At 37.6% G+C, this 22,290-nt stretch overlaps 1 protein-coding gene across 8 annotated transcripts in view; it reads left to right on the forward strand.

The window, feature by feature from the left end:
• Positions 1–21,626, forward strand: part of LOC110449022 (tachykinin-like peptides receptor 99D) — a 41,324-nt gene extending 19,698 nt beyond the window's left edge. For 2 of the 8 annotated variants that reach the window (XM_021495626.1, XM_021495879.1), the window contains exon 2: positions 19,771–21,626. In XM_021495626.1, the coding sequence (XP_021351301.1) occupies positions 19,883–21,148 (1,266 nt within the window). In that variant the 5' untranslated portion in view covers positions 19,771–19,882 and the 3' untranslated portion in view covers positions 21,149–21,626. Of the gene's footprint in view, positions 1–1,776; positions 1,871–2,530; positions 2,789–4,761; positions 4,973–18,116; positions 18,212–18,348; positions 18,467–19,453; positions 19,542–19,770 lie in introns of those variants that run through there. The other 6 variants (XM_021495709.1, XM_021495960.1, XM_021496044.1 and 3 more) reach the window with 6 other exon arrangements.
• Positions 21,627–22,290: the final 664 nt, after the last annotated feature.

Genomic DNA, 22,290 nt, shown 5'->3' on the forward strand with positions numbered 1-22,290 from the left:
TAGTATCCATATGGTACTGGGGATTCTAATGACTCTCACTACCCTAACTAACATAACTAGTATCCATATGGTACTGGGGATTGTAATGACTCTCACCACCCTAACTAACATAAGTAGTATCCATATGGTACTGGGGATTATAATGACTCTCACTACCCTAACTAACATAACTAGTATCCATATGGTATTGGGGATTCTTGTGACTCTCATTACCCTTACTAACATAACTAGTATCCATCTTGTATTGGAGATTCTAATGACTCTCAGCTCTCTTACTTAACCGTAATTGTTTTTCATTGGTGACTGACAGGGTCTAATGACTCTCATTATCCTTGCTTAACAAAAACTGTCACCTACTGGTACTGACGGGATCTAATGATGTTCTCGGGGTTACTTAGCATAATAACCACGGTATGATTGGAGCTGAAATGGCGACATTGAATGTAGACTATTGTGCATTAGTCATTAGCTTAGAGCACCTACGATACATAGAAATAATATTTGACATTATTTGTGTTATGTAAATTGAGCGGCTTGCTGGCCGTGATTGGGTTTCAGTATAAATTGTTCAGATTAACAATACTAGTGTATTATTACACAAATAACATTGGAGAGACAATACAGATATATGGTGAGAGTTTCAATAATTGATTCATCTGTGTACTCTACGAGTACCATGGGACGAGGCCAGTGCGTACACAGAAACCAAAGCAGCTTACTGATGACGGTTAATTGTTAGTTACATCTATTAGTCCTGCAATGACTGTATTGACTTTAGAGATGCCACAGAGTGTAGGAATATGTATCAAAACACACATCATCCTTTAGTTAGTGGTCGGTCAATACTCTGTCCCGTTCTGGGACTGTTGCAACAACCATTACACTGTAATCGCGGTATTGATATAACAGTTATCGATATAAAATGAATTACTGATGTATTGACGTATCATTATTTACATAATTGCGTATGTTTATCTGCTAAATTAGTAGTAGAGTGATTAGGTTTCCTGTGTAGATCACTTGTCGGGCTAGACTTGATTTAGCTGTACAATACCACGTTTAAGTTGTATTGTTGTAGTGAAAAACCTTGTTTGATGAACACATTTTGGGTTGATCATTGATGGTATCGTCATATACTGACATGTGTCTTGTGTTCACTTTATGAACTTATTTAATTGAAAATGCGTTCATGACACTGTACTTTCAAACTGCTGTAGTGTTCTTAGAACAACAGCCGTATAAAACCAGTAAGCACACTCGTGGTCCGAAAAAACCCAGAGTTACATATTTGAACGTGAAAATTAATTTCTGTCTTTACTTACAAATTACAGAACGTCATGCTTGACCTGTAATTGATTTTACAACGGTGACGAGATAACCCCAATCGTTGTTACCGATATCTGGAAACAGCTAGACGTGTGATGTATTTGCCTAATTCCTGATTTACATCAAGTGATCAATTCATCTCCAAACTATTTCTGTGAGCCTTTATGGACCTGAAAATATCCTGACTTGAATTGTTCCGAAGAAACTTCAGGTCAATTTTTTATCTGGATTTAGATTAACACAATAAACAGAAGAAGAAGAAAAGTAAAAAGGTACATTGACATTTTATTATAAACCACATGTAGTGGGCTACTTCCATTAGCCAAAGCCAGGTACCTTGAGCTATTGCAAAACTATACAGCTGTTGAACTACATGCCCCTTCACACTTTAAGAGAGTTATCTTTTCCTGTTAACAACGCACTTCTTCCCGATAATTACACATCCACTAGCACTCTCCCGGTGTTGTCGAAAAATATGGCCCAGTGTACACTCGTGATACCTGGGAGTACTGGATTGAAACCAGGGGCGCCATAAAAGGAAGTTGTAAGTATGCATACGCTCAAATGAATGAACAGCTTTTAACACGCACATTCACATACGAAATGTTCTGTGTAAACGAGCATTTGTTACACTTGTGATGTAATTTATGAATGACTAAAGAAGTGTTCCCTCTTCAGTGTACCAGGATCTGGAAGTGACAACCCTTAGACCGGTTTCGCAATACATAATACTGTTGAATTATATTTCATCGGTAGAATAACTTAAACAATAAACACCTAAAGAATGGTTTCATGTTAGAACATCTGTATGTTTAGACGATGAACGCGTTCTTTTTCGAATGTATATGTTTAAAATGTCTGTTTGAAGATCGCTTACGTCAATCCAAGTAACGTGCTACTGTAAAGAGATATATTATCGCCTATGTGGAGAGAGATACCCCTGCAATACATGTCCCTCTAGGCCTTTCCTGAGTCGATATCGAAATTGTAACCAAGCCGCAGAGTAAGTAACAGGTGGCTAAACACAATGTCGATACATTATCTCAGTTTAAATCAGGACAAATAAATGATGCGGGGATGTGTATTAATGAGAGGATAGGTTACTTGCCTGTGTTGTGTTGGGGATTTCGAGAACAGGAAGTTTGCTTTAGTGCTGTGTTTCTGATTGAACTGGTGAGCATGTGTTCTGTCTATTAAGATGTTACAACTGCTGTATGCCGTGGTATTATGTCCTCTGACGTGAGTGCTGTTAGTACCGATGGTTACCTATACACACAGGGCATCAGAAATAATGTGATTTACGGACACATAACCCTTCATATCTGAAAACAGAGCTCAAAGGTCTCGCGCCACTCATCGAAATATCGTGTTTGATGGTCGTCTCTAGACACGTGTTACACCGACATCACAACCGTTCGGGTTAATGTTTATTAGTTTCCGGAACTTACCGCTATCTGTCAAGGTAGGTACTGTACGGAACAGAGTGAGGATGGTAAAACAGCAAATACATAGCATGATACATATATAATGTTGCTTCATTGCTGAGAAATTCAAAACATTGTTTTTTCAAATTGAAGTTTTACAAATGAACTCAAATATTGTTCAGACACAACCTTCGTCGTTAGTAATGTGACTTGAGCTCCTCAGTGAGGTCTATTTTTAATTACTGAACTGATGCTTTGGGATATATAACTATCAAAATATGGTGAGAGGATATTAAATTTGGTTTCCCTTTAAATATCGTGTATATTTCACGTGTATGGCAGATAACCGATACCTTTTTAACGAGTGAGAGATATCGGTATATTCTACGTTACGACTGACAAAAAACATTTAATTTTCCATTGTATTACATTTAAAAGCACAATTACAAAACTAATACTGACTCAACTCCTACGTTAAACCAAAACATTTCTCCAAGATCATAATAATGCAGGCCTAATAATCTCGCAGCATTCAGGTAATCGGACCCCGCTTCTGTCATTGCAAAATTCAAGGCAGCAAAGTAAATTTGAGGTATTGATTGTGAAACTTCGGATTTCGAAAATGATTTCAACAAGGCTGCGAGCTATTTTGGTTGTTGCCATGGGTTACTCAATGACATTCCGTCGTTTTGTTTGTTTTTATTAGATCTATACTTTGTAAGTATGTGCTTTGAAGGTATGTGCTATGTTATACCAATAAGCTTTATAACAAACGGGGACGAAAGTTCCGAGTTTACCGAACATTTCCTTTCTTGCAGGTGACATTCCTGCTCCTCTCACATACTGTTTATATATTACAGTTGATTCGATATTTTAATGTTTGCTCAAAATGTCAAAATTTCCGTGACAGATGCCGATTTTTGACCCAATAGCTTACACAAAAAAGGATTTCGGTAGATGCAGGTAGATGAGGACTATGAGAAGGTGTTTCTGAACTGCAAAACGCTTTATTGAATTCAGTGATAGGAAATACCAATGTATGTGGTCAAAATGAAATCGATAGCCTTCGCTGAGTGAAATATATCATTTTAATCAAATTAATACAATTTTGTACATCACTTCAGGAGTTTAAAACAGCCAAACACTTACGACGAAAGAAATTGACTGACTAGCTCATTAATGTGTCATGACTGATATGGGGCATACAAACGAAATCTATCAATAAAAAAGCAATTTATAACTTTTAAACGTGTATAACATGTAAAGAATATAATGTTTTATGTATATTTAATTATGTTTTCCATATCGGTCAAAACAGAGACCGTTTAGAAATTACATGTATAATTCTCGACAAAACTCATAGCGGAATGAGTTCATAATATTATGTAACAGGTAGATATATGTACTGCAGCGCCTACGTACGCTTCCCCTAACTATTAAAGGAGCTATTGGATATTGATTGGTTTCTCACCATGTGTGCATTACTTGGTGTTCATATGTCAAATTCTCAAGTTTGAGTTACGTTGATTGAAAGTGCAAATTCTTGTTTCACAGAAACATATCACTTCACAATGTGGTCCGCGCTACAGATATAGGTATCGTTCAGAACTACAGCAGGGGCTCTATACGTTAACGAATAAGTGACATAAATGGCATATTCCTCTAATTGATTCTTATAACAACAGTTCCTCGTACTTGTGCTTAATTGTCCTATTCCCTAAATCAGACACATCTTTACATGGGATTTTACTGTTGTTGTTTTTTAGTGCCAAGTGTTTGTGCCAAGTGTGTGTGCCTAATTCCCTTCATAGGACACATATTTACTTTTAATACGGTTTGCACGGAATTCCGAATGATGTTCAGTGCCGTGTATTCGTGCTAGATCGCCTACTTTATAGTAGAGGACAAATCTTTACTCGCGATTTGATGCGCGGTTTATTTATACAGTTATCCGTGTTTACATTGTACGTTCTAGAACTAACATCAATTCACACAGTGTTGGCGTTTTATTAGCTTACCTTCACCAATCTGTCGTGGCTAGACGTATACAACTGTAGCTTGCGCCTTAATAACGCGAATATAACTGTATATTAGAACTGACGTCCGGATGTTTTTCCCGTGTCTGTTTAAGAGAGGTGATCGACATTTGTTTAATTTCCCAGCGTTATTTATCCGACTTTATTGGCCTGCTTTACTATCACGGACAACAGCACAACAGCAAGGTAGGCAGAGTGTGTGTTGGATGTGTTCGTGTCCAGTACAGTTGCTTGGTCTAGGTTTGTGTTAGATGTGTTCGTGTCCAGTACAGTTGCTTGGTCTAGGTTTGTGTTAGATGTGTTCGTGTCCAGTACAGTTAATTGTTCTAGGTTTGTGTTCGATGTATCTATGTTTGTGTTGGTTGTGTTCGTGTCCAGTACAGTTGCTTGGTCTATGTTTGTGTTCGATGTGTTCGTGTCCAGTACAGTTGCTTGGTCTAGGTTTGTGTTAGATGTGTTCGTGTCCAGTACAGTTGCTTGGTCTAGGTTTGTGGTAGATGTGTTCGTGTCCAGTACTGTTGTTTGGTCTATGTTTGTGTCGGATGTGTTCGTGTCCAGTACAGTTGCCTGGTCTATGTTTGTGTTAGATGTGTTTGTGTACAGTACAGTTGCTTGGTCTATGTTTGTGTTGGATATGTTCGTGTCCAGTACAGTTGATTGATCTATGTTTGTGTTGAATGTGTTCGTGTCCAGTACAGTTGCTTGGTCTATGTTTGTGTTAGATCTGTTTGTGTACAGTACAGTTGCTTGGTCTAGGTTTGTGTTAGATGTGTTCGTGTCCTGTACAGTTGATTGATCTATGTTTGTGTCAGATGTGTATGTGTATAGTACAGTTGCCTGGTCTATGTTTGTATTGGATGTGTTCGTGTCCAGTACATGTTTGGTCTAGGTTTGTGTTAGATGTGTTCGTGTCCAGTACAGTTGCTTGGTCTATGTTTGTGTTGGGTGTGTTCGTGTCCAGTACAGTTGCTTGGTCTATGTTTGTGTTAGATATGTACGTGTCCAGTACAGTTGCTTGGTCTAGGTTTGTGTTAGATGTGTTCGGGTCCAGTACAGTTGCTTGGTCTAGGTTTGTGTTAGATGTGGTCGTGTCCAGTACAGTTGATTGTTCTAGGTTTGTGTTGGATGTGTTCGCGTCCAGTACAGTTGCTTGGTCTATGTTTGTGTTTTAGATGTGTTCCTGTCCAGTACAGTTGATTGGCCTATGTGTGCTTTAGATGTGTTCGTGTCCAGTACAGTTGATTGATCTATGTTTGTGTTAGATGTGTTCGTGTCCAGTACAGTTGCTTGTTCTAGGTTTGTGTTAGATGTGTTCGTGTCCAGTACAGTTGATTGGTCTATGTTTGTGTTTGATGTGTTTGTGTCCAGTACAGTTCCTTGGTCTATGTTTGTGTTGGATGTGTTCGTGTCCAGTACAGTTGCTTGGTCTAGGTGTGTGTCGGATGTGTTCGTGTCCAGTACAGTTGCTTGGTCTATGGTTGTGTCGGATGTGTTCGTGTCCAGTACAGTTGCTTGTTCTATGTTTGTGTTGGATGTGTTCGTGTCCAGTACTGTTGCTTGGTCCATGTTTGTGTTAGATGTGTTCGTGTCCAGTACAGTTGCTTGGTCTATGTTTGTGTTGGTTGTGTTCGTGTCCAGTTCAGTTGCTTGGTCTATGTTTTTGTTGGTTGTGTTCGTGTCTAGTACAGTTGCTTGGTCTAGGTTTGTGTTGATTGTTTTCGTGTCCAGTACAATTGCTTGTTCTATGTTTGTGTTGGGTATGGTCGTGTCCAGTACAGGTGCTTGTTCTATGTTTGTGGTGGATGTGTTCGTGTCCAGTCTATGTGTGTGTTAGATGTGTTCGCGTCCAGTACAGTTGCTTGGTCTATGTTTGTGTTCGATGTGTTCGTGTCTAGTACAGTTGCTTGATCTATGTTTTTGTTGGATGTGTTCGTGTCCAGTACAGTTGCTTGGTCTATGTTTGTGTTCGATGTGTTCGTGTCCAGTACAGTTGCTTGGTCTATGTTTGTGTTAGATGTGTTCGTGTACAGTACAGTTGCTTGGTATATGTTTGTGTTAGATGTGTTCGTGCCCAGTAGAGTTGCTTGATCTATGTTTGTGTCGGATGTGTTCGTGTCCAGTACAGTTGATTGATCTATGTTTGTGTTGGATGTGTTCGTGTCCAGTACACTTGCTTGGTCTATGTTTGTGTTGGGTGTGTTCGTGTCCAGTACAGTTAATTGTTCTAGGTTTGTGTTAGATGTGTTCGTGTCCAGTACAGTTAATTGTTTTAGGTTTGTGTTAGATGTGTTCGTGTCCAGTACAGTTGCTTGGTCTAGGTTTGTGTTCGATGTGTTCGTGTCCAGTACAGTTGCTTGATCTATGTTTGTGTTAGATGTGTTCGTGTCCAGTACTGTTGCTTGGTATATGTTTGTGTTAGATGTGTTCGTGTCCAGTACAGTTAATTGTTTTAGGTTTGTGTTAGATGTGTTCGTGTCCAGTACAGTTGCTTGATCTTTGTTTGAGTTAGATGTGTTCGTGTCCAGTACTGTTGCTTGGGCTATGTTTGTGTTAGATGTGTTCGTGTACGGTACAGTTGTTTGGTCTATGTTTGTGTTGGCTGCGTTCGTGTACAGTACGGTTGTTTGGTAGGTTTGTGTTAGATGTGTTTGTGTCCAGTACAGTTGCTTGGGCTATGTTTGGGTTAGATCTGTTTGTGTACAGTACAGTTGCTTGGTCTAGGTTTGTGTTGGGTGTGTTCGTGTCCAGTACAGTTGATTGATCTATGTTTGTGTTGGATGTGTTCGTGTCCAGTACTGTTGCTTGGGCTATGTTTGTGTTAGATGTGTCAGTACAGTTGCTTGGTCTATGTTTGTTGTCGGATGTGTTCGTGTCCAGTACACTTGCTTGGTCTATGTTTGTGTCGGATGTTTTCGTGTCCAGTACAGTTGTTTGGTCTATGTTTGTGTTGGATGTGTTCGTGTACAGTACGGTTGTTTGGTCTAGGTTGTGTCGGTTGTGTTCGTGTCCAGTACTGTTGCTTGGTCTATGTTTGTGTTGGGTGTGTTCGTGTCCAGTACAGTTACTGGGTCTAGGTTTGTGTTGAATGTTTTCGTGTCCAGGACAGTTGTTTGGTCTATGTTTGTGTTAGATGTGTTCGTGTACGGTACAGTTGTTTGGTCTATGTTTGTGGTAGATGTGTTCGTGTACAGTACAGTTGCTTGGTCTAGGTTTGTGTCGGATGTGTTCGTGTCCAGTACAGTTGCTTGGTCTATGTTTGTGTTAGATGTGTTCGTGTACAGTACAGTTGTTTGGTCTATGTTTGTGGTAGATGTGTTCGTGTACAGTACAGTTGCTTGGGCTAGGTTTGTGTTAGATGTGTTCGTGTCCAGTACTGTTGCTTGGTCTATATTTGTGTTGGATGTGTTCGTGTCCAGTACTGTTGCTTGTTATATGTTTAAGTTGGGTGTGTTCGTGTCCAGTACAGTTGCTTGGGCCATGTTTCAGATGGATTGATAATTGACATAGATGCAGAATCTGCCGGTTACTTGTTTGCTTATTGTAATTTGCTTGTTTACGTACGTGAACCTGTCAAACTAAATCTTGTTATGACATGAATTAAATAGTTCTTTCCATTAGCCATGTCTCTGTGTCATTTACTCGATCTTTTAAAGTAAGACATGTACTTTTATCGTATCATATTATCATACAACTAGTTTTTAATCGGAAAGTTGTTATGATTAATTCGCGCACAAGAGGTCATGTATGAATAACATTCGTTGCACATGGAGGACAGCAATATATTCAAACGTGCACAAGTTATTCAAGGGTATTCAGAAGTATTTTCTGAGGACGTTGCTGGTATTTGCTAGAACTGGTACTTTGTAAATAGTGCTTGGGCTATTTCTGCCTGTTAGCGTACCTAGAGGTCTCCTTGTCACTATCCTGATTCTTACTTTAAAAGATATGTCTTTTCATGGATTTGATATTGATTTACATGGCGGGTTTCGTAGAAAATGAAACATTTATAACGCATGTACTTTTTGTCTCTGACATGACTTTAGAATAAGTTTTTTGCTCAAGAAATTGATTTTAAACAGATAAAAAAAAGCAGCTTTCTCTTGGCTATTGATCATTTTTCGAAATCGTTGAAACCTGAGAGACCATATGTTATAGATACACCAGTTTGAAAAAGACCAAAAGTAACTCGGTGTTTTATTGACGTTTCCTGACGTCGTTTAAAAACTCTATTTTGTCGAGAAAGCGCAAGCCATAAACTGGCTTCTGTTCGATTGAAATTCAGATACTAAGGTACTCGAGATCACTTCACCATTGAATAAGATGGATGCCATTGACTAGTGACTTCTTGGTCGAAAATAAACTATTTTTTTATTTTTCTCATATTTAATATGTAGGTGTATCAAGGCACTGCAGACATATCTGCGACCTTTATATCTAGTCTCGTTCAACTAGACGCTTGATCACTGGTAATTCAAGAGTCTGGTCAAACAGAGTATTTAAAAATTACCATCACCACAGGGCAGTGTTTTTATTTTCAATTCCGGACGTTATGTCATCGCCGTTTAAACATTTTAAAGAATAATGAAATTAATGAAAAACTTACTTGTACAAGCATTCCTGAAGTATCCGTTTATTCACTATCATTGAGAAAAAAAAAGAAAAAGATATGTCGAATCTCCATAATAATGCCATATATTTCCACTGAATAAATCATAAGTGAGCACAAAGCCAACAAGGCTGATTGGGGTTGGAAAAAAGCATGCATAACAAGTGAGATTTTACCTGGGGCCTGTTCGTTTATGCGGAACAACCGGGTTGACCGTTTATAAATGTAACAATTTCGGGTATTAACCCTGGCGGACCTGCAAATGTGCATGCAGGCCTTGCAAGGCTTTCTCAAGGCTCGCCTGAAAGCAGCATCAGATTACTAGGTCCGCTGCTATTTAATAAACGAACAACAGTGGTCCGACCGGTTTGACCGTTTAAACGAAAACGGCCCAGTACACCATTCACTTCAGGTTCTCATTCGGGTTATATGGATTGACTTGTGTCAATAGCCTTGTAAGCTTCATGAATTATTGTAAAATATTCAAAGAAAATACATGCAAACATTCTTGTGACTTGAAGTATTTTCTTACATTTTTCTCGATAAAAGTGAAAACACGGATACTTCAGGAATGCATGTACAGATAAGTCTTTTCATGAATTAAAATATGCAATGCAATTTTGCGCCTCTCAAATTCTGACCCCAAAAGTTGAAAAGGGTGTGTCTACCTTTGACCAATGAAATAATTTTCTAGAATTCTGGTAAGTCTCGTTATGACTTCACAAAACGATAGCATAGGGTTTGGCCAGACTCTCTGTTCGGCGTAGCTTGCGCAGACAACAAGAGTCTGGTTGAACGAGACTACCTTTATATCCTGATCTAACAAAATTTTGATTTATTCATTGAACAAGACTACCATTGCCGAATCGCTTCTTAAAATTTAGATCTTGTTCAATTCTGCTCAAATTTTCTATCTTAGTGTAATGTCGGTGAACTGTACCGCAAATTCCGTTGACCTGTTGAAAAATGAAGCCGCCATAAACTGGCTGCTAATTGGTCAAAATATAGATATCCGGTTTTGCTCAGATTTGGTATGTATATGCTTTGCAAGCTGTTTCTGATGCATCCTGTGCAATTAATTATCTGGGAAAATTTTGGAAGTTTCGCAACGGTACCTGTTACAATTAGAATTTGTTTGGTGCCTAGTTTGACTATTACCATTAGTGTTTTTACGAGATTAAAATAGATAGAATGATGCCACGACTTTGTATCACTAAAAAACAATTTTCGAATAAATGCGTAAATAGAATTGATTAAGGAATTGATTGTAGCAATGTTAGCATTAAAATGAATACTTGCACGTTTAATCGTGGGGCATCTTCGTATGTTTCCTCATTAAACATGTCTAGGGAAATACAAACACGACGAAACGAAAAGATAATTTAAACTATATGACATAGCATGGAAAGCATGTTTTTATTTTTTGGGAGAGGGCATAACATCTCATGACACTTTTAATATCAATGCAATTTGTTTAATCTTAGCCTGGAGTACCATAAAATAATCACGCACAAACCGCCTGTAAAGTCTAGTAGCGCGCGCTACCTGATAAACGTATTGTCTGTAAGCCCCCAATGATAAACCCTTGCTCTACCCTTCCTTTGAAGAACGGTTGATACTGCGCATAAGTTTATGCCTAACATCACACGTGCATTTGATGTGAATTTGAACGGACATTATTCTCCGTTTTGTTTGTCCAACCCGTCAGAAAGAATGCGTAGGTTTTGGTAATTTAACAGTTTATGCAATATTTGTGCAGTTCATGTTTGTTTTTTTTTATCTTTTAGGAAGGGATTGGTTTATTTCCAGCGGATTTTAAAACAAATCCAGCGTTCTGTAGAAACCATTCACTAAACAACATGATAAACAAACGCATTACGTTCTATACTATATATCACATTTGTATTCGCGAGATATGCATCTTCCTATTACTTGGTGAAGAAAGTCGATTTGTTTTTAAATATATTTACACATGGGATATATCCCTATAACCGTTTTCATGTCGGACTATTTCACTGCACAGGTCAGGTCCTACATACAAAAGGCAGTGGGCAAAACGTATGTTCAAGTCGTCGGCAGCACAAGAATTCATGAAAATCAAATGTGGTTTAGTTGACACTAAATTGTTTTAAATGATTTGGGTATTATAACATAATATTTGTTTCCCTCAGATCATTTAACAAAACAGTTGCAGTCAATAAAATAGTGGTTTTATGGTTTTATCGAGGAAGTAGTTTTGACGACTAATCGATGATGTCAATTGTCAAAACTACTTCCTCAATGTATTAGTCCAACTCTCAGCCTGCTACCTCTGGTCCGAACAACTAGAAAATAGTGTCCGACCTTTCATGTTTGTTAGGTTTGTATTATTGACATAGTTATATTTTAATACTTTTAATGCATTAACGTTGACTAGTTTTGGTAGTGGTTACTACAAAAGGTTTATTAATGCTGAGTCATTGAGGCTATGATAACAATAATATTTAAGAAATAAATTAAAGACCAAGTTTCCCTATTGTATCAATAATCATCTAATGGTGATATCGCAGATTAAAATGCGTGATAACGCCACGTAAACTAATTGTTCAACAACCTTGGTTTGGGGATGTGATCAGAAGCTGAAGGCTTAGTAGGTTGACTGTAAATAAATTGAGTAGGCGATACTGAACAACTACATACTATTTTATGTCCTTAAATAGTAAACGATCTATATATGTAAGGTTGAAATAGTTATTATTGTAAATATTTTCTAGACACGCAAAGTTATAATGTCTCATCAATGGAGGTATACCAATAAATCCAGGTAATGTCACGTCTTCACATCGAGAACTCAAAATAAAAACCACAAGCCAAACTCAATTAACATAATCTAAACATCTATCCCCATATCACAAAATAAAACCCACAAGCCACACTCAATTAACATAATCTAAACATCTATCCCCATATCACAAAAGGAAAAGCCTATTTCCCTGCGCGATCCTTATGGCGACCCTAAGACTTGCCCCTAGTCTTCAGTAACCTACCTCTTTGGAAACCCTGTGTTGTAAGTTTATATGTCAGCAGTCAATACTTATCACGGGAGTCATGATATTCCGAGCAAGCTCTTGCGTACCGAAACAACTGCCGCATGTAACAATGTAGGCAGAGGATACAGGGGTATTACTGTCAACAAAAAAAACCCTTCACGATCTGAAAGTCGAAATCGTCCCGCTTATCCTGTCATTAATTTTAATCTCAAGAGGATATATACGATCGATGTTGTCAATGAGTTTCTTGTTATTCAAAGACAGCACATCTTCTATATATCTTAATTTCAAATTAAAGGACTTGGTTGGGTTTTTATAACCATAGTCGATAACGTTAGGTCGATAGGAAAAGACATCAGTAGATACTTTAGCAAAAGGAATATTTATATATATATATATACAACCACTTAACACTTGTGGCAATCATGTTTTGTTTAGAAATATAACATCATAAGCATGTTTTGGGGCTACACGTTATACAGTTATGTTGATAGAACATTTTATAGTTAGGTAAGGAGAGAACTTATTGGCTACTGTTATATCCTATACAATAAACTATGGTGAAATATGATCATATGTATAAGTATATAGAAAATCTACCTGAAGACATAAAAATTTGAGGGTCCTAACCAAGGCTCTGCTGAGGCTCCGACCTCACGTTTCACACAAACGTTAGAATGATTCCAATATCCCCTATATCTAAATGTTGATTCTTTTCCCAAGCTTTTACACGGGTTGTTGGCAAAAGTTATGGTGACATTACGAATGCAAAAATACGTTTAGCAGAATGTTTTGATAACAAACAAATTAAACAACTGTAAAGGGCGAAACAACTAACAAAGGTTAATGTGAATCAGAGGCAGTGGCGTAGCATACATGTTTGCTTGTATGCTCAAGCATAAACATTTTCAAGATGTGTTTTTAATCATAGTTTTATCATTTTCTTTTTTTATGATTGATATGGACCGTCCGTATCAATCACAAAAAAGGAAAGAATAAAAAAAATCTTCTTGAAAATGTGAGGCTGATAAAATAGTGTTGTCATGTCTATACACATCAAAAAAAATACAAAAGTACAAAATTTAATATTATTCATATAAAAAGAGGGTTTTACTTGTTAATAATCATACTAAAAGTTATTCCCAGGATACGAGAAATGGCTTTAAGGGCCTAGTAGAATTCATTTTTTTTCAGCTATGGGAGGGGGAACTCCCCTTCCTCTAGCGCTATGCTCCTCGTACGCTCGACCTCCGGTAAGCATACAAATGATTGCTACGCTACTGAGAGGTATACTTAATCAACTTAGTCGTCTCCAAAGTTGGCTTGCTAAATAAATCAAAAGCTGAAATGTCAGTTACCGGCTGAACATAGGTAGAACCTGCTGTTTTAAAATGACAATATGATAATGTCACAATCACATGAAGATGAAGTTCCGTTTCAGATTTTTTTTTAACTCAACCGTTTTGTTTATGGTCAAGATTTGCAACATTATTACTCCCAAACTAGAGTTCATTAAGTGTGGTCCTGTAAGACACACGTATCTTAAAATGAAAGCTTCACATGGGAAACGTGGGTCTTACATATGGAGAGGCGGGAGTTTGATATAATCCAGTGAATAATAACTTCTGTCAAAATAACCTACCCTAAGATGTTTTGATAACCACTATATAATGAGGTGCAAGTCTTCCAGAAACACCCTGCTGTGTAGACATCATCGACTTTGTTAGTGTGTTAACAGCTTTAATTAGGCGGTCTAACCCAGGGACACCGTCCCTCATGAGCTGATCAATCTCGACTGGATGATTAGCGCGTCAAGTACTTAAAACTACGCATCTTTCCAAAGTCTGCGAGACGTGTTTGTTTACCTAGAACGTATTTAATTAAGCACAGTCGTGATAATGCATATAACATGATTTTTTTTTAACAATTATAAAACCATTTTTTTCAACATATCATTCTTGTTTGCCGAGATAGAACCGCACAGGGGAACTGAATGTGGGAGGAATACCGAGTACCCAAAGAAAACTCACTTAACCCGAAAGGTTACCAAATACGTTTTAGTAAAAAGTGAGTGCTTTATCCACTGAGCCAACCGATAACATGTGAATTTTTAATGTTCATTATGTATACGCACATGCTATTCACGGGGTACATTATGTATCCGCACATGCTATTCACGGGATACATTACGTATACGCACATGCTATTCACGGGGTACATTATGTATACGCACATGCGGTTCACGGGGTACATTATGGATACGCACATGCTATTCACAAGGTGCATTATGTATACGCACACGCTATTCACGGGGTACATTTGATTATGTGTCCGCACATGCTATTAACGGGGTACATTATGTTTACACACATGCTATTCACGGTGTACATGATGTATACGGACATGCTATTCACGGTGTACATGATGTATACGGACATGCTATTCACGGTATACATTACGTATACGCGCATGCTATTCACGGGGGACATTATGTATACGCACGTGCTATTCACGGGGGACATTATGTATACGCACATTCTATTCACGGGGTACATTGTGTATACGCACATGCTTTTCACGAGGTACATTCTGTATACGCCCATGCTTTTCACGAGGTACATTCTGTATACGCCCATGCTTTTCACGAGGGACATTATGTATACGCACATGATATTCACGAGGTACATTATGAATACGCACATGCTATTCACGGGGTACATTATGTATACGCACATGCTATTCACGGGGTGCATTGTATACGCACATGCTATTCACGGGGTACATTATGTATACGCATATGCTATTCACGGGGTACATTATGGATGTATATATTTATTATGTTACTATCAAAGAAGTGTTTATACTGATATTATGTAGGCAATTAATCCGAAAAAAGGTTCAGAAGAGGCACAGCTAAGTCATGTTTTGTTATCTTGTTATTTGCCAGTATTTGTGTGTCGAACTTTTGTCCGTTTTGTCCGTTTTGTTACGTGCTGTTACAAGCATTCGGATCGTGGATGAATTTACAGGTGGAGTTATTTTGTGATTTCTGCAGGGTTATTTTTCATTACTGAGAATGTACGTTTATTTTTTATTTAGACCGCACTGAAGCATGTTGCCAGTGATTGGTTTTAATTATTTAGTGTGATATAGCATTGCAAATATTACCGTTTTGAAAATAACTTGTTCTTATTTGAAAGCCATCTTACAACATTCGTGGCCGACAAGTGCTACACAGCATGGCAACTTCTTACAGTTGGATGACATTATGCCTTGGTCGCTCTGCTGAGTATTCCATACTTAGACCTAACATAGGAAACCGGTAACCAGATTGTACGGATTACCAAATTAAAAACATTATCATTAATATTGGCGATATTACGTCGTGGTTGGCAACAGTACCCTGTGGACAGGTGGTCCTAACGACCTCTGTGAGATCAATCTGTGTCAGTAACACAATAAAGATCTATGTCCTATAGACTTTGCCGTCAGTATCGTACTGGTCACCTTCGCGACTAGGAAATTTTCGTATTCAAAATACAACATATGATTAATTAAATTGGCTATCCTATCATGCTGGTGGTGACCGTTGTACGGCTGGAAATCTCGGATTGTCGTTTTAGACCCTTGGTCATCGGCACGGTCTGGCAGATGGTCTCCAGTGATCCCGTGATTCGAAATAGGGCGGGTGTCGTCTGTTCTGGAATCTCCATACAAGCGGAAATCAATGACGAATAACGATGGCCTGATATTGCTGAGCCGCTTTATGACCAGTGAATTGTGTGTTTACAGCTTGTTATTTACATTGATATATCACCGAAGAAAATAAATAGAGGCCCACTGATTACGTATCTACATGTGTTCTCGGTGCAAGTGAATACTCTTGTGTGGAACGTGGAACTTTCTTTTGAAGTTCTACCTTTACAAACTTGATACAAACTGTTAACCGTTCCTTTATTCGTTATACTTACATTCTTAGTTTTGCTGTTTATATGGTGTGCGAAACTTTCATGTTCAACATAATAATCGTAATAATAAAACCTTTTATTATTCGTGGGTGACATAATTTAGACAAGTTTTACAATATGGCCTCGCATTTGTGCATAATGTACAACACGTTAAGAATACAAACATTTATAATAATCACAAAATCAAATATCACAGACTGTAAAAGTTATTTGAATTAAGTATCACATTATATTTCTCTCTGGCAATTCTTCTTTAAATCATCTACACTGCATGCATTTCTAACACTGCTGTTTAGTCCATTCCACAAAACAGAGCATTTATATGTAAACGATCTCTTGAAATAGTTTGTCCTGGCTAAAGGTATATACAATTTCTCTGAAGATGATTCTCTTGTAGATCTAGCTGTGACCTCATTTACATAATAAAACATATTGTGTAAAACACCTGGAATATCACAGTTTAAAACATTGTATGTCAAAACTGATCTTTTTTTACATCATTAAAGTCAGACAAAGTGTGCTGTCTATGTTTTGTTGTAGTGCTAATGTTTAAGTTTTGTGAACGAAAATCGTTTTAATGTCGTGATAAAAGCAATAAGCCTTTTATTGCTAGTTCTTTTAATTACTTTTTAATGCTAAAAATTACTTTTAGACTTAATTTAATGCTGTAAATGACTTATTTAAGTGCTGTGCAGAAATTTGGAGGGCTTTGAAAGACTTTACTTTAGTGTTTTGCTTATTTTTTGTAATATATTTTACAGTACTCATTATTTACAATAAGCAACCTGTATAACTTAAATACAGAAATGCAGTAGTCACGATTTTAAGTAAATACGAAACAAACCTAGACAATCTGTATACAATTGATTGTCATAAGCATGCTATCAACCTATAGCTGTCTATTTCGTAATCGGCACGAGTGAGATTTATGAAACGAGTCTAAGAACTTTTCGATTTAGCGAGCCCTGGTGAGCAAGTTTCATAAATTTCATATGAAATGAAACGAGTGTAAGATCCTTTTTATCACATAATCAAGATCTGTGGAATTTATTCGTGTAAAACGACAATAGCCGCCATTTCGACTCCAGTGCGTAAGTCTGTGACGTCATGTACTTGTCCTAGGCGTGACGTCACAATTGAAACAATTAAAACGTACAACCAATCACAGGGCTGATAGATCATATTATATGAGTTAATACGCAAAAAAATATGACATGGGTATATTCACTGGATAACATTATGAGCTAAATATAAATATTCCTTATCATTTAAATGTCATAACATTCTTATTGAAAATTGTCATGAATAACGAAAACATGTCATGCACATATAAATACCAAGTCAAATAGATGGTAATATTATCATTTCGAAGATTTTCCAATTCATCTTTTATGGAAAAAAATCACATCTCACAACAGTGTATGTGGGGTTTTTCCATACCGTAATTCTGTATTCTAGCTTGCATGTAAAACTTCAGATCAGTAACGGTAATAAATGGATCTCTTTTATTTATGTATCCACAATCTTGCAATCCGTAGTACTAAGAGTAATATCAACCAGCTTAGCTTCGAGGCAGGTAATGGCTGTTATTCCACACATGTATAAACTATTGACGTCCACTGCGCTGATGCATTTATCAGACAGGAATTACAGGTTAAGTCGGATACGCCCGTCAGGACTGTCACGTCACCAATGAAACACAAAGCACGTCTAGTACTATGGTAGGAAGTCCGTATAAGTCCGGAAGTTTTCTGCCAAGGTCATATATACATCCTTACCACGGCTAGTAATATTCTTGACCGACTTCATTCGGGCCTAACTGGTATGTCGTAGTTTCATGATTTTATAATTAATGGTATAAATGTACGAAACATTGCACGCAGGTTTCCGTTTTTGTTATCACTAGTTGGTTCTAGATTTATAAATATTACATTACCAGTTTTAGAATTTATGTTTTAGTGTAGCGCGTCTCTTGGAAAAATCTCTGTGATCAGTCAGCTGGGTTGTTTCTGCTTGTGGAATGTGGATAAGTTTTATGGTTTTTGGGATCTGGTCAGTGGAGTGATTTGCATGTCAGGTAATGTCTTTATTTTTAAACATATTTGAACGTAAGGATGTTGTAAAATGCTTTTTCCTATAAGCTGGTGGAATACGTTAACATGTGATTACTATTGAAAAGTAAACATACGTCTATCAATTATAGAAGTGAAAGGTGTCTGCATTGTACATCGCTCTCCTAAGTACTAACGACATCAATGTAAGAGGTCGGTGCAACAGCGGATCAGTTGTGAAAGACGAGTTGAACGATATTTTTTGTTTCAACCCTCAACAAACGGTGCTCTTTTTCTAATAATAAATATTGTTGTTCTTTCATTCCCTTATCTTTTTGCGCAATTGAAGTGTCATTATGTAAAAATAGCCGACTTGTTCCCATTCTACCAACACCTGTGCATTGGAATATTTATGTGAGCTAAGACCAGTTAAATGCCTGTTTCCATTATGATGCATAACCAGTCTTGCACTGCAAGAATATCTGCGTTTAAGTTTGAAACCATTGTTAAATTATTTGCAATGTGACGTGCTCATCATGGTTTAGTTTAATATTAAGATACTTTCCTGACAGAATAACAGAATTAGATAACATATGTTTAACAGCCTTGTAGTTAAGTCTAAAATAAATCCCTTTTACCACGTGCATACATCTTTTAACATTATATTTTGTTCAAGTGTGATTGTTGTATGTTATAAGGTGAGTGTTGAGTAAAGTTGGCACGACCCCACTACAGTCACACGAATTGGCAGCATTTCCACGACTGTTGTGAAATAGTGCCACACACCGCGGGTTACTGGGTTCGAACCTGTTGAGGCGTCGATTTGTCAAGGAGCGCTGCCTGTAACTTATTGGCTGGTGGATGTCGTTGCATACGTGAATGAATAACACAGACTTGGTGTATTACACAATGATGTTATTAGCAGAAAGCACTTGCATTACACACGCTGATTAAACATTGAGTCATCGTTATCTCACTACCGGTACGCCCAAGGCATGGCCTTGTATATATAACGTAACTTATATCAAAATACGTTATCTCCTCTATATGCGCATGCTTTTTGCAAAAATGTTTTGATATTGTCCGCACATAAACAGACAAGTAAGTTTATCTCTTCTCTATGAATATAGACTTGCAACTAAAACTATGGTAAATATATCCAAGTATGGGATCCGTCCTGAGGAACTGGGAGTATACTAATAGGTACTGGGACTAACACTGTTCCTCGTTACTAACGTCGTAGTTAAGGATGTACCGTGGAGAATAATGTAAGGTTGTTAATGGTTAAAAGTGACAAACATAATCTGACAGTATTGTTTATTGTTTTTAGATGGCCATCCTAGACCTCCTTCGCCATGAATCAATTCATCGTTGCTAAATAACCAGAGACATAACGCGATCAGATCCGTAGTGCTTCTCTTACGAACGCACCGACATCCAGTATGGCGGATGAGCTGACGTCGGACTCCCCCGGATACACCAGTGTTGATACCACCACGTTATTGACAACACAACTGATGGCACTTGCTTCCACTACGACATATATGAATATTTCGAACAATTCCGGACAGGCTATGGCACCGGAAGTAATCATACGCATGCTCAGTATACATCAGTTCGAACGTCTGGTTCCCGCAATCATTTACACTGCTCTCCTGATGGCGATAGGCACACCGGGTAACGCGATCGTGTGGTTTATCTATTATTCAAGATGGCGACGCAGCTCTACGAGGATATTTATCCTGGCATTAGCCACACTTGATCTCATAAACTGCACGTTAACACTTCCGGTTGAAATCTTCATGTTATTTAACTACATTATATTTGACCACAGCTTCGTCTGTAAGTTGTCACGTTTTACTACATACACGTGCAATAGCGCGGCAGCTCTCATTCTCATAGCCATAGCAGTGGATAGATATCAGAGAATATGTAGGCCTCATGAGAACGCAATTTCTACCAGGACTTCAAAACTCGTATGCTGGCTTTCCATAATTTTGGCTCTGATGACAACATGGCCGTCTCTTGTGATCTACGGGACGCAGGACTACCCTGCTCACGGCGTGGTGTTGAAAGTGTGTTTGATCGAGAATGCCTTTGTGACCAGTCCTTATCCTTTGGCCTACTTCACCTTTAACTGTATCTGCACGCTCATCAACTTCATCACTCTCACTGTGCTCTATATATTTGTCGGAGTGCGCGTGTGTCAACGCTGGAAGTTCAGGTCCACTTCCGTTCGCTCGTTTTCCTCCGTTTCTATGGATGATGACGACGACTATCCAACAGAGAGGCATTCATTGAAGAAGCAAAGTAAGCGAAGCGCGAGCACAGAACCACCTCCAAGCCCGCGAGCTGCCATCAAGATGGCGTTCTTAGACCTCAAATCCACCTTCAAACGTACAAAAAGTACTGTATCTGACAGGAGAGTGTTACGAATAGGTAAAACGACGTTGATGCTCTTTCTGGTCACCCTAGCATATATCATCAGTTTTTTACCGTTTCTTGGCATCGCCATTCACCGGTCTATTAACCCCTCGGCCTGGACGGCACAACAAAAAACTAACGAGATGGTGTATCACGTATTCCTCAGGTCATATCTCCTGAACTGTGCAATCAACCCCATCATATACTCTTTCTGCAATGACATCTTCAGAAGGGAATGCGTCATACTCTTTAAGAGAATATTCTGTTGCAGAAAGACGCATTAGATCGAACAAACGATATATTGTGGTTAAAATACACGTGTTGTTTTTCTGAAACAGCAAACAACGATCCTTACTAACATTTATTTGTATATACATTTCAAAGAGCGGTAAACAATGCAGAGTCATTGTAAGATAATGGCAATGCAATACCAAATATCCACTGTTGCATTAATTTCACACTGATGTTTCCATATAAAAATTTAGTTTATCTCTAAAGAGTTTACCGCTTAACTATCTGAAACAACTTTTTACTTTCCTTGTGCATGTTCTTTAAACTTTGTATCATTATAATTATGTAAAAAAAAAAAGCATACATGTACATTTATAAAAACGTATAATAGCTTCATAATGTATACAATTTCACTTACTATAGAACATTCGAAGGGGTTATGGACAAATACGTGAATATGTCTTCACAGGGAATCAGGATAATGATAATATTTGAGGATTGAAATGCATTTGTTTACATCTGTTCCCATTTGTTTACATCTGTTCCCATTTGTTTACATCTGTTCCCATTTGTTTACATCTGTTCCCATTTGTTTACATCTGTTCCCATAGGATGAGCAGTAGCATATTATTTATATTCAAAACATTGTGTGTTTCATTTTTTTTTCAAAATTCACTCCTTTTTTACATAAATTTCCATTTAAAATCCTTAAAATTCTGACAACCTATTTTTTTTTTTTTTTTGCGGCAGGAAATTTTCTTTACTTCAAAGCAATACAACTTCAAAATTTGAAGAAATTCTACTGAGAAATGGCGACACAATCCTATTACCTTAAATTAGAGGATATATTACGGAAATGCAAATACTAAGTAATGTATGTTTTAAAATAAATGTTGTTGTCCTGAAACGCACACTGATATTGCTGACAAACTTATAACGCCCGCCATGGATTATCGTTAATTTATCAGCAATAACAATGTGTGTAATATGCCCATAGAATCATTAGTAAAAAAAAACTACCATGCTTAATATTTCCATTTTAATAGTGTAATTATGATTTATTGAATTGTACCACTAAACGTTGCTCAGTGAAGTTAAAAATCAGTAGTTACAATCAGATCAGTGACGTCACTATAGTGATCACTTGCAAAATGAAGTTAAGATTTCATAAATATTGCGGTCTCTATGCATTGCA

The sequence above is a fragment of the Mizuhopecten yessoensis genome, unplaced genomic scaffold (genome assembly GCF_002113885.1).
Source record: "Mizuhopecten yessoensis strain PY_sf001 unplaced genomic scaffold, ASM211388v2 scaffold57, whole genome shotgun sequence".
Classification (NCBI taxonomy): domain Eukaryota; kingdom Metazoa; phylum Mollusca; class Bivalvia; order Pectinida; family Pectinidae; genus Mizuhopecten; species Mizuhopecten yessoensis.